We start from the raw sequence: 12,318 nt of genomic DNA, 5'->3' as shown, positions 1-12,318 counted from the left end.
GTTTGCTGTGGACACTAAAATAAGTTTTCTGTTTAAAGATTTTTTGATGAGTATTTATTTTAAATGATATTGTCATTTTTGATAAATTTGTAAAAGTAGTGTTGATTATTAAAAGGTAAATAATATAGGCTACCAAGGTTTCAACAAAAACATGAAGCAGAAGAACTGTTTTAACACTGACAATAAATCACAGTTATGTTTTTTTTTTGTTATAAATGACTTTTCTGATGGACAAATCAGCATATTTTAATGATTTCTGACACTCTGGAGTCTGAATGCTAGAAATTTTGCTCTAAATAACAACAATAAATTTACATATTAAAATTCAAAGCAGTTATTTTATTACATATTGTTTATTATTGGGCTATATTGTCACAGTATTGATCTTTTGTTTTCAATGTGTTCTCAAATATTCCAATATAATGATTATATCAAATGCAGTCTTTGTGCACTCTGGGATCAGTTAAACTTTAAATTAAAAAAAACATTTAAAGACACATCTTTTTGGTCAAGCTTTTAATTAACAGTATGAGTGTTTCTGTACTTGGATTTTTAACTTGTTTTAATATGTTTTCTTTTATTGATATGTTTTTTTTTTTACCTGTTTTCTGGTTTTCTCTTATTGTAAAGCACTTTGTGACATAAAAAAACTGTGAGGTGCTATACAAATTACTTACAAATCGTGATGTTTACAATCTTTTCACCGGTGTATTTACAAATAAACTATACAGGACAAGAGGTGTAATATTACTATAATTCACGAGTCAGGACCCCCATTCCTGAACACATTATGAAAGGCGACGTGCTTCTAGGATTGTCAACATGAAATTATATATAAATTGCGCAATGCATCTCCAGCTTGTGCGAAAAGATGCGGACTTCGCACAGTTGCTGCAGTCAGTGACGCGTGGGATGATGCGCGAGCCCCGAACAAAAGACGAATCACGTGGCTGCGATTGTGAATGCAGCGGGTGCGTCCCGGGACAGTATAAAAGACCTGCCATCCACACTCCTTCACACGGAGAAAAATCACGCTTCTCAGGTGAGTAACACTCGCTCTTCACTCGTGGACACATCACCCTCTTATTACAGAACGGTTTATAGATAAAAGAACTAGCTTCACTGTAAAACTATTGCATACTAAACTTACAGTTAGCTTAATATGTATGCGATATTTCAACGCGTTATGGATCAGGGGTCGTCGTATCTCCATATGATGTTTTGTAGATGATTTGTACACGTTTAAAATTGTGTCAGTTTTATCTGTGTATACAGATATTAGGTTAAAAGTTCCAGTTTTCAAATGTTAAACTTTTCTGTTATATTTGATGTGCCAGTGGTTCAAGATCTATTGATTTTGTCTTGTTTATAATTTTCTTCAGGTGTTCTTGTCTGTCCATCAACATGAGGTCTCTTGTGGTGATCTTTGCTCTGGCAGTTTTTACTGGTGAGAAAATAAAAATATTCCAATCTCTCATAGTTTATTATATATATATATATATATATATATATATATATATATATATATATATATATATATATATATATATATATATATATATATATATATATATATATATGTGTGTGTGTGCTCTCAAAAACAAATGAAATATTTATTCTGCATATTTATCAGGTAATCTGCCAAAGTGTGATAGTTACTGTAAATTGCCTGACTCACTCATTTGTGAATAATTTAGTATGGCATAAAGTTCACAGTCTCTTCTCACCTCTTGTAGGCTGCCAGGCTCGTAGCCTGTTCCAGGCTGATGCCCCTCAGCCCAGATGGGAAGAGATGGTTGACCGTTTCTGGCAGTATGTGTCTGAACTCAACACACATACTGATGGTGTGATGCAAAACATCAAGGGCTCCCAGCTCAGCAGAGAGCTTGAGTAAGTTCAGCCATCATTTTTAAAAACATCCATCCAGAGTCATTTCTGCACATCAATAAACATGCTATTGAATCATCATTCCTGACCTGTATTATTATTATTTTTTTGCAGCACCCTAATTACTGACACCATGGCTGAACTGAGCTCATACAGTGAAAATCTCCAAACCCAGATGACCCCATATGCCTCTGATGCTGCTGGTCAGCTCAGCAAAGATCTTCAGCTCCTGGCTGGAAAACTCCAAACTGACATGACCGACGCTAAGGAACGCAGCACTCAGTACCTGCAAGAGCTGAAGACCATGATGGAGCAGAACGCAGATGACGTGAAGAACCGTGTCGGCACCTACACACGGAAACTGAAGAAACGCCTGAACAAGGACACCGAGGAGATCCGCAAGTAAGTTGGGATGCTCCTTTAGGTGATTTAAGGAAAAACATTTTTTTAAGCTATTTTAACTATTATTTAACCCATTCACCTCCAGGTCTGGCCTGAGAAAATTTTAGCTTAGCATAAGTAATTGAATCGGATTAGACCATTAGCATCTTGCTAAAAAAAACAAGTTTTGATAAACTTCTTATTTAAACCTTGCCTCTTCTGAAGTAACATCATATATTAAGGCCTACAGAAAACTAAACATTGCTATTTTCTAGGCCAATATATCTAGGAAAAGATAAGAGTCAAGCTATAAATAGAAATATCTTTCTAGCACTATGCTAATGGTTTAATCTGCTTCAATAATTTATGCTAAGAAAAGATAAAAGTGACTCAAAAATAAGTTAAACACAACTGTTTTACTCTAGGGTAGTTGTAAAAGTATAATTTTTAACATGGTGTGTTCCTTTAAAGTCTTAAAACTGGAATTATTGAGTTTTACTAACAATAAGTTATTTCCCCTTTCATTTCTTGCAGCACCGTAGCAACCTACTTGAGTGAGATGCAGTCTCGTGCTTCCCAAAACGCTGATGCAGTTAAGGATCGTTTCCAGCCATACATGACCCAGGCCCAGGATGGCGCCACCCAGAAACTGGGTGCCATTAGCGAGCTGATGAAGGCCCAGGCGCAGGAGGTGAGCGAGCAGTTGGAGGTCCAGGCTGGAGCTCTAAAGGAGAAGCTGGAGGAGACGGCAGAGAACCTGCGCACCTCTTTGGAGGGCCGTGTGGATGAGCTGACCAGCCTCCTCGCCCCCTACTCCCAGAAGATCCGCGAGCAGCTGCAGGACGTCATGGACAAGATCAAGGAGGCCACAGCAGCTCTTCCCACTCAGGCTTAAGAGCTCCACACTTACCTAGTGTTAACACCAAACAGAAACAAGAAGGGAGGCTTTGTGTTACTGAAATGTGCTTTTTTTATTCTGTGAGAGGTTGATAAAGTGGTTAACAACTGGACTCGATTGGACTAGTACTGTCCTTTACTGGACATAAGAAATGCCACATACTCACCACGTTTACTTTCTCAGTATTAACCGATGTCTGAGGATATATTTCTGTTAGCGTACAGTAGAGCGAACGTAAGTTCAATCAACTTGCCTGTCTTGGAGACTTTTTTTTCTAGTTAGTGGGGCCAAATGTGGCGCCGTTCAAAGTAAATAGTAATAAAAAGGTGCCTTCAGCTGCTGAAATGAATCAGAACATATGAAAGATGAGCTTTGTTAGTCAAAAGTCCACAAATTAACGCTTGTTTACTTTACATGTTTGTGCACTGATGTGTTTGAATTTGTTTGAAATAAATGTGCGTCCTACTACACAATACATTTCTCATTCGATTCTTGTTAGAAGTATTCCAAAGTACTTTTATGTTAACGTCACACTGATGTTAACAATCCCCCACACATATACAAGCATACTGTCAATAATTGAAAAATAAAGACAAAAATTAAAATTAAAACAGTGTTGTATCTATTCTCCAAGGAATCTTTCTATCTATATATACAGTTGAAGTCAGAATTATTAGCCCCCCTGAATTAATGGCCCCTCTGTTTGTTTTTTCCCTAATTTCTGTTTAACAGAGAAAAGATTTTTCAACACATTCCTAAACATAATAGTTGTAATAAATAATTTCTAATAATTGATTTATTTTAGCCATGATGACAGTACATAATATTTACTAGATATTTTTTCAAGACACTTCTATACAGCTTAAAGGGGCTAATAATTTTGACCTCAAAATGGTTTTTAAAAAATTAAAAACTGCTTTTATCTTAGCTGAAATAAAACAAATAAGACTTTCTCCAGAAGAAAAAATATTATCAGACATACTGTGAAAATTTGCTTGCTCTGTTAAACATCATTTGGGAAATATAAAAAAAAAAAAAAAGAAAAAGAAATGAAAGGTGGGCTAATGATTCTGACTTCAACTGTACATATATTTTCAGAAAAATAATAAGCAGAACAACATGTTTGTTTCTAAAGCAAAAAATAAGCATATTAGCATGACTAATGAAATATTTGGTTGTTTGAGCCCAAATTTGAATAAACTGTGGACAAACCCAATAGTTGGATTCTTTTTAAATGGAATTTGTAAACCAATCTTTGAGTTTGTCCATTTGTTTCCCAAATTTGAGTTGAAACAACCTATAGTTTTTTTTTTTAAAGTGTACATTTTTAAATGGAGTTAATAAATAACAAAAGATCAGTAGCAGGGCCACACCTAAACCAATCAGCTTCCCTTGTCTTCGATTTAGGGGAAGTGGACCCTCCCTAAAACAATTGTCTCAGATTCTTGCTCCCTCTCACCAATTTCTCTCTAAACTCATCCATTCATCCCCTACACCTCCCCCTCTCTATACCACTTAACATCTCTCTCCTCTTCCACAGGCTGTATCGTGGGTCTTCTAATGTTCCATCTTCACCTATGAGACGAAGCCCCCACTCTGAAGTCCTGTTTACACTAATACATTTTTGTTTTAAAATGCTTAAGTTTTGCTACGGTTATGCCATCCGTCCACACTACGCTGGAGTTTTCGAGCGCCGAAAACAGAGCATTTTGGAAACACAGGAGAGGCCGTTGTCATCCTAAAACGTAGCTGCTCCGTCTCAGTGTGGATGGGGAAAAACAGAGACATCTGAAAACAGAGGCGGGGCTGCACTGATTGGGGCTCTTTCCTCAATATTAAGTAGCCTACACACAGTTCAGTCTTGCATCTACTTGTAAGTTCAGACTTCGCAAGTTTGATATGAAAAGCCAACTCCTAAGGACACGTCGGGTAAATGTTCAAAGGGAACAGTGTACTTTATAACCTAATCCACATCACCCTGGCTTCGTTGCGTCACTATCTTAACAATAAAATTAAAACATGATTTAATGAACTGCTATTTTCATTTTGATGTAGCTACATATTTATATGAGCGCCATCTTCACTGTTTGCATATTTATAACAAAATAGAGCCTATAACAGAACTGCCTCCTTTCATTTTCATTGAAAATATGAAACATTCTCTCTTCTGCTGAATATCAGTTTTAATAATCAATAATGGCCATTATAAAAGTATAGCGTACAATAAGTTTATACATTATAGGAAATAAAGGTGATCAGTCAAATGTGCAGAATCAGTGTACGTGGTAACATTAAATATGAACTTATCTTTGCGCTCAGCCAAAACACATTACCTGAGAACCACTAATAGATTCCAAAGACCAAAGTCGGGGAATATGTCATTAGATAGAGACAACAAGATGAATTAAACATCACGTTTAGCAACTAGTGAGATTAGATCCAGCGGTAGATCGTTGATGAACAGGCCGACGAGCACAGCTCTTATCAGGGTAGATATGCTGCAGCGCATGCCAGAGTGTGTGTGTGTGGTCCCGTGATGTTCATTTTCAGAGGTGTGGTGTAGACAGAGTTGTTCAGAAACGCCGGGTAAAACGCTAGTGTGGACGCAGATCGTTTTCATTCTAAAACGCAGTTTTCAAACTAAAACACTAGTGTAAACGGGGCCTGAGTCTGGAAGTGCTGGTTGTGGCATGGTCCTTGATAGTGGAATATTTTACAAACATTTTTGCAGACCCAGAAATTTCATTAGTAATGGCAATGTGCAAAAATCCATAAAAATGTTCAAAATACATAAAAAGACAAGTTGTTTCAAGTTTACTTTATTATATGGTACGTTTAAAACAGCCACAAATTTGACTAAATCATAAAAAACAATGTATAAATCTAAAAAAATAATTATAAAAGTTGATATATAGCACCATGGTGCTCACAGCGATCCGAGTTCGATTCCCGGTTCGAGGTCCTTTGTCGACCCTTCCCCTCTCTCCCAATAATTTCCTGTCTGTAACTTCCACTGTCCTGTATATTAAAGGTGAACACCCCTAAAAAATAATAATGTGAGGTTGTGCTTCAGGCTCAAGAATGAACTACATTCTTCATACAACTAGTAATTTAAGACTGTAAAATGAGTAGAAAAACAACACATTTGCACGCAGAACAGCACGTTCTCACTTTTCTAGTTTTCATAGGTTTAGGCCTGACAGATGCGCTTGTTTTGTTCAAGATTATGAAACTTTACATTCTGTCCACCCACTTCCTCCCATTCCTGACTCCATCTCACTGTCACGCATCTCTCTGCCTCCTACTGCATTATCAGCAAGACTTGTGTAGGCAAGACACATCTACTGGACACACCTCTCCTTCTGCAGAAACACCAGATTTAAACCATTTCTCATCTTAGGAGTTCAAACAAAGGTCTGCTAATTTTGAGTATCTAGATAATGCCAAAATTATCAAGCAGAAATATTTTCAACTGTGTGCAAATAAAGGTCTTGTTGGTCCTTATTAGACATTCTGTAGACTTTTGGTAACTTTGCCAATGCATGTCAACAAGTCCTTAACTAGCATGTCAGTTAGCTGTCATTATAGTATTGGTAGAATGTAAGTGACCCAAGTAAATTAGTTAGCAATTGAGGGTTAGTAGAATGTTGACAAACTTGCTAAGTTACTTATATAGTCAGTAGTGCTTACTGGTTACCATGCTAGCAAATACTCCCAGCAGACACACAACGTCATAAGACATTAATATTAGGTTAGATTTAGGTTGCCAGCGTCTAATGCCTCATTCACACTAGCGGCGACTTTGTAGCTACCTGTCGCTCAAGGTGGCGACCTGCTGTAAACGCAAGTCTGTGTAGGTCTACAGCACGGAGAATACAACCGGCCTCTGATTGAGCTGAGAGAAGATCATGTGAGCTCTGCTGGTGCTCTTATTGGCTGTCGCTCAAGAAAGTTGCTCTATATTTGCATAAAGTTGAAGGAATCTCAACTTTATCGCGTCGCTAGACAGGCCCACCTGGTCGCCACTGGTCACTGTCGCTCCTGTACAGCGTTGCCAGACGTACGGTAATTATCGTATTTGTACGATAACTTCGACCTCTGTACGATCAATAATGAAAAAAAAACTATAATGTACGATAATTTCAGAATTTTATGGCATTTAAAATTAATTTGATTGTAATCTTATGGGGCTTCTATACTTACTGATCTAGCTGAATCTTTTGTCTACTGTCTGTGAGGAGCATCTCATCCTACATCACATCTTCTCAGCCAATCAACGTGGAGAATGTCTCTCTCTCACGAGTTAACATTCCTGCCGCTCACGGCTGTGCTTAGGTCAATAGTTTTCAGGTTGAATCGTCAGGTTTATCGTTTAAGCAATGAAGTTTTAAAAAGTAGTGCTGAAAAGGGAGGTGAGAAGGACAGGGGAGTTTACCCTTGATGTTCTCGTTTTTCCCCATTCAGATGTGTCATGTGAACGTGTTTTTTCCAAAGTTAATCTCATCAAAACAAAGCCACAAAATCGGCTCATTACAGATATTCTGAATGGGCTCATGCACACCTCAGTGTGTGTTAAAAATTTGGGAGGGTGCACTACTTTCAAGCCAAGCAGCACTATGTTGCGGTCCAATTTGTACCGCAAAATGAATCCCTCAACACCTGGCAACACGCAGGTATTCGTTGACAGTAACTCAGAGGTGGAGTTTGAACCTTCTAAGGTACGCCTAGATTTTTTTTTTAAACAAATTGTGGTAATTTGCACGTTGTTTCAAAACGCTATTTGTGTAGATAATAGCTGTATACTCTCCGTTTGACTCGTGTACGATAATTTTCCTCCAAATACGATAATTTTTTGAGGTTCTGACTTTGACATTTACAATCTGGAAACACTGCTCCCGTAGACAGAGATCGCCGGAAGTCGCTTACTCTCCGTGATTGAACGGTCGCTTGTCACTTTGTCACTGCGAGTCGCTCATAGTGTAAATAAGGCTTTAACATAATATTATTTTGACATCCAATAATGATGACAAATGATGTTGATATTATGTTGATTTTAGGTTGTGTTTGAAAATGATCAAAATCCAACGTCAAGGCAACATCTTAAACCAACGTCATATTGACATCAAATACTGACATTTATTTGTCAGGTATGGCAATCAAAATCCAACGTTTGATAGATGTCATCGTGGTAACACCCACACAACGTCAAGCTGTAACATCATTAGATGTTGATATTTTGTTATTTTTAGGCTGGTTGGAAAGTAACCAAGATGCAACACTTGACATTGACACCGGCCTGATGTTGTGTTCCGATTTTCATTTCCAAAAAAAATGCAACTTCCCCCAATGTTGCAGTACAGTTGTCGGCAAACAGTCTACTAATGCTTTATTGACTTCTAGTCAACATGTTGTTGCAAAGTTATCATCGAAATGTCTAAAGATTAGCCACAGTGCTAGCCAATAAAACCGTGCCATGTGACTGTCCAATGTTTTAGAATTTTTTTCGAAAATGTAACGCGACTAACACTTTAGAATTCGAGTAGACAGACTCCATCCAAAGAAACAGTCTATGTGTATGTTTAAATATTTTATGCTAAAATGCTAATAACAAAAATAATTTTATGTGCTTTGACCATTCCTTAAAATGACAAGATATGTGATACGTTTCTAGGTGAATGTTTTTAGAAAACAGTAACTTCATCATGGACAGTGCATGGTGGCGCGTTGGGTAGTGCTGTCGCCTCACAGCAAGAAGGTCGCTGGTTTGAGCCCCAGCTGTGTCAGTTGGCATTAATGTGTGGAGTTTGCATGTTCTCCCCGTGTTCGTGTGGGTTTCCTCTGGGTGCTCCGGTTTCCCCCACAAGTTATAGGTAAATTGGGTAAGCTAAATTGTCAGTAGTGTACGTGTCCTGGTCCTCCAGGTTGGGCATTGAGCATTAAGCTAACGACCCACCTCGTAAAAGTTAGATGCTACGAAACACCAACATGGTGTGGCTAAACATCAACTTCGATATAAACGGGGAGTAAGTAAGTAAGTAATAATGTATTACTACATTTTCAGTCTATAGGCGTATTTAGTAATTGTCAAAACCAAAATTGATATAGACCTTCTAAACAACTATATGTGTGCAGCTGTGTAAAGTTTCTGACTTTCTAAGATCTGCAACAGAACTGTTGCTGTTTTACAGATCTGCACCAATTTGACATTTTGCATGACCCATGCATTTCAAAACTGCAAAGGAAAGAAAATCTGTTTTAAAATTGTAAATGTACCTGAAATCAATCAATTCTGCAATAATCTGATTTAGTTACTGAGTGAACGTCTTCAGTGAAGTTGAATTACAATAAAAACAACCTTTCCATAAGCCAAAACAGCATAAATGCACATTTTATCTTCACACCATCTGAAACAGCCCACACTGACAGGATTAAACGACTCTCCTGTGACTTATTGAGAAGAATCCACCTTTTCTTTGTATTTTGCTAAACCCTCTCTTCAAACTCTTGAACACACAAAACTTTTCGCCATAAGGTCCATGTTTCTCAGCTTTGATTCTTCGTGATCAAAGAGTCTGTTCTTCAAACACAACCCTCTCTGTCACTCGTCTGCTGCTTTGAATCTCAAGGAAGACTTGTTGAGATCTGTTCCCAAATTCCTTTGCCTCTGGGACTTCTGTATGGTATAAAGGAACATGCTGTGCCCCTTGTTATGTTTACTGTCTTTGTTGTTCCTTTTTTATCTCCACTATCTTGTATTCAGACTCATCTGGATAAGCAATTGACAACACACACATACACACACACAAAGCAAACAATGGCTTTATCAAATACCCTTATCTATGTAGCGGTTGCCACTCTTTGTTTCTCTCAGTCTTTTTTCCCTGTCTTAGTTTATTTTTTGTTTAGTTTCAATTTGTTTTCCAAAGTCAGTTTAACTAAAAAATGCATATGATGATGGTGAAATAAAGAAGGAAATTACATAACCAGGGGTTACTGAACACTCCTGAAAAGATCTTTCATAATCCTTGTCACTCCCCCTCTTCCATAGAGAAAAAAAAAACTTTATTCAAAACAGATCAGCGTTCGCATACTCGCATTTTGCCATCCACTGTCCTCAATATATTAAATTATTAATATTTTTTACATTTTTTTAATTTGTCATTTAAAAAAATCCTCAATTTTTTCATGATAAAAATGCATACATTTAAATCTAGTAAATACACATAAACACACAACCAGCGGCAACCTGATCAATCCAGTATAAGTACAATTTAAATAAAAATTTCCAACTACGTTGAATAAGAAAATAATATGTATTCCTGTGATTTAAAGCTAAGTTTTCAGAATCTTTGCTCCAGTCCTCAATGTGACATGAGCCTAATACACTGATTTGCTGTTCAATTGTGATATATTATTATTGGTACAAAATCATTTTTACCATCTTTGCTTCAGTCTTACAATTATCAGTGTTGAAAACATTTCACCACTGCTTCATATATTGTGGCAATTTTGATAAATTTGATTATTTAAGATTCTTTGAGGCCTAGAAAGTTCCAAATATAGGCATTTATTGTTATTAGTTTTATATAAAAAGCTTTTATACAGTGCTCAGCAAATATGAGAACACCCCCCACAAATCTCTCATTTACATTAATATGTTTTATAGAATGCTATACAATATTATTTTTGTGCATATACATTAGATTAGTCAGTAGTGAAGGCAAATCTGGAGCTAATCTAACAAAATAGCTTTCAATAATGATTCAAAAAGTAGAAGTGTAAATGTATATGTTAGGGGAAAATATTAAATAAAACTTTCAAAAATAGCACAAATCAAGAGAAACTAAAAATATACAGTATACAAGTTTGTTGAAATGTTGTAGTTTGTAACATTTTTTGAATGAATTTGAATGCATTATCTTTCCATTTCTAAAGATGTTTGGTGACTAAAATATTATTTTAATAAATACATCTGTTTAATAAATCAGTTCAAATGCACCAACATATATTACCCATACTCACTGATAAATGGAGAAAAATATTCATTTTCAAAATGGGGTGTTCTCAATTATGCTGAGCACTGTACATATAAATGCTAAAGGATCATGTGACACTGAAGACTGCGCTAATCATGCTAAACGTTCAGTTTAAAAAACAAAACTGAACTTGATTTAAGAAAGGGATATTTCATAAAGCAATACATTTTTAAATATGTACAGTGTTTACTGTATTTAAGATGGCATTAATGCAGCATTTATGAGCATACGCTTATTTTAAAACATGAAACAAATCTAGATTTTTACAATTTAACTTATCCCAAAATACCACAATATTCCTTTTCAGTAACAATCTGTGTCCTGATCTGAAATGTAGTCAGGCATGTAAATAATATGTAAAAGCTTTAGAACATAACACTCCAGTCTTCTGCATGTATTTCATCAAGGAGGATATGAAGAAGTAACTTTATGTCATTAACAAGCAAACCCACACTGAAATTGTGCAAATTGTACAGATTTATAGTCTTATTAGTAATCTTTGTTAAACTCCCATTTCAAAAAGTCCCTTTTGTCCACTACATTGTTTTTTAGTTGTTTGGATTTCTTGCTTTCAACTGTCCACAATATATTTTATTGGACCCAAGAGATTGCAATTTAGTAGATAAAGACTGAGGATGAAAATAATAATAATACAATGTATTACTTGATAAATACTACTGTTGGGGCAGCACCGTGGCGCAGTGGGTAGCACAGCCTCACAGCAAGAAGGTCGCTGGTTCGAGACCCAGCTGGGTCAGTTGGCATTTATGTGTGGAGTTTGCATGTTCTCCCCGTGTTTGCGTGGGTTTCCTCCGGGTGCTCCGGTTCCCCCCACAAGTCTAAAAACATGTGCTATAGATGAATTGGGTAAGTCAAATTGTCCGTGGGGTATGTGTGTGAATGAGTGTGTATAGATGTTTTCCAGTGATGGGTTGCAGCTGGAAGCTGTGGCAACCCCAGATTAAGGACTAAGCTGAAAAGAAAAGGAATGAATGAATAAATACTACTGTTAAAACACACACACACAGGTTTGTTTTTGTGAATTGGGGGTTTCTATTGTCTCTATACCGTACATACTGTATTTTTATTTATCCTACACCTTACATAAAGCTGCGT

General features: G+C 36.7%; 1 protein-coding gene across 1 annotated transcript; it reads left to right on the top strand.

Annotated features, from left to right (window-relative positions):
- The first annotated feature begins 998 nt into the window (after positions 1-998).
- On the top strand, positions 999-3,639 carry apoeb (apolipoprotein Eb). Its single transcript, XM_056475224.1, has 5 exons — positions 999-1,042; positions 1,383-1,447; positions 1,737-1,890; positions 2,002-2,289; positions 2,803-3,639. Exons 2-5 carry the CDS (start codon positions 1,405-1,407, stop codon positions 3,161-3,163), a joined length of 846 nt encoding a protein of 281 aa, XP_056331199.1. The 5' UTR covers positions 999-1,042; positions 1,383-1,404; the 3' UTR covers positions 3,164-3,639.
- Positions 3,640-12,318: the final 8,679 nt, after the last annotated feature.

Source organism: Danio aesculapii, chromosome 16, assembly GCF_903798145.1.
Source record: "Danio aesculapii chromosome 16, fDanAes4.1, whole genome shotgun sequence".
NCBI lineage: Eukaryota > Metazoa > Chordata > Actinopteri > Cypriniformes > Danionidae > Danio > Danio aesculapii.
This window is presented reverse-complemented; position numbering and strand designations above follow the sequence as displayed.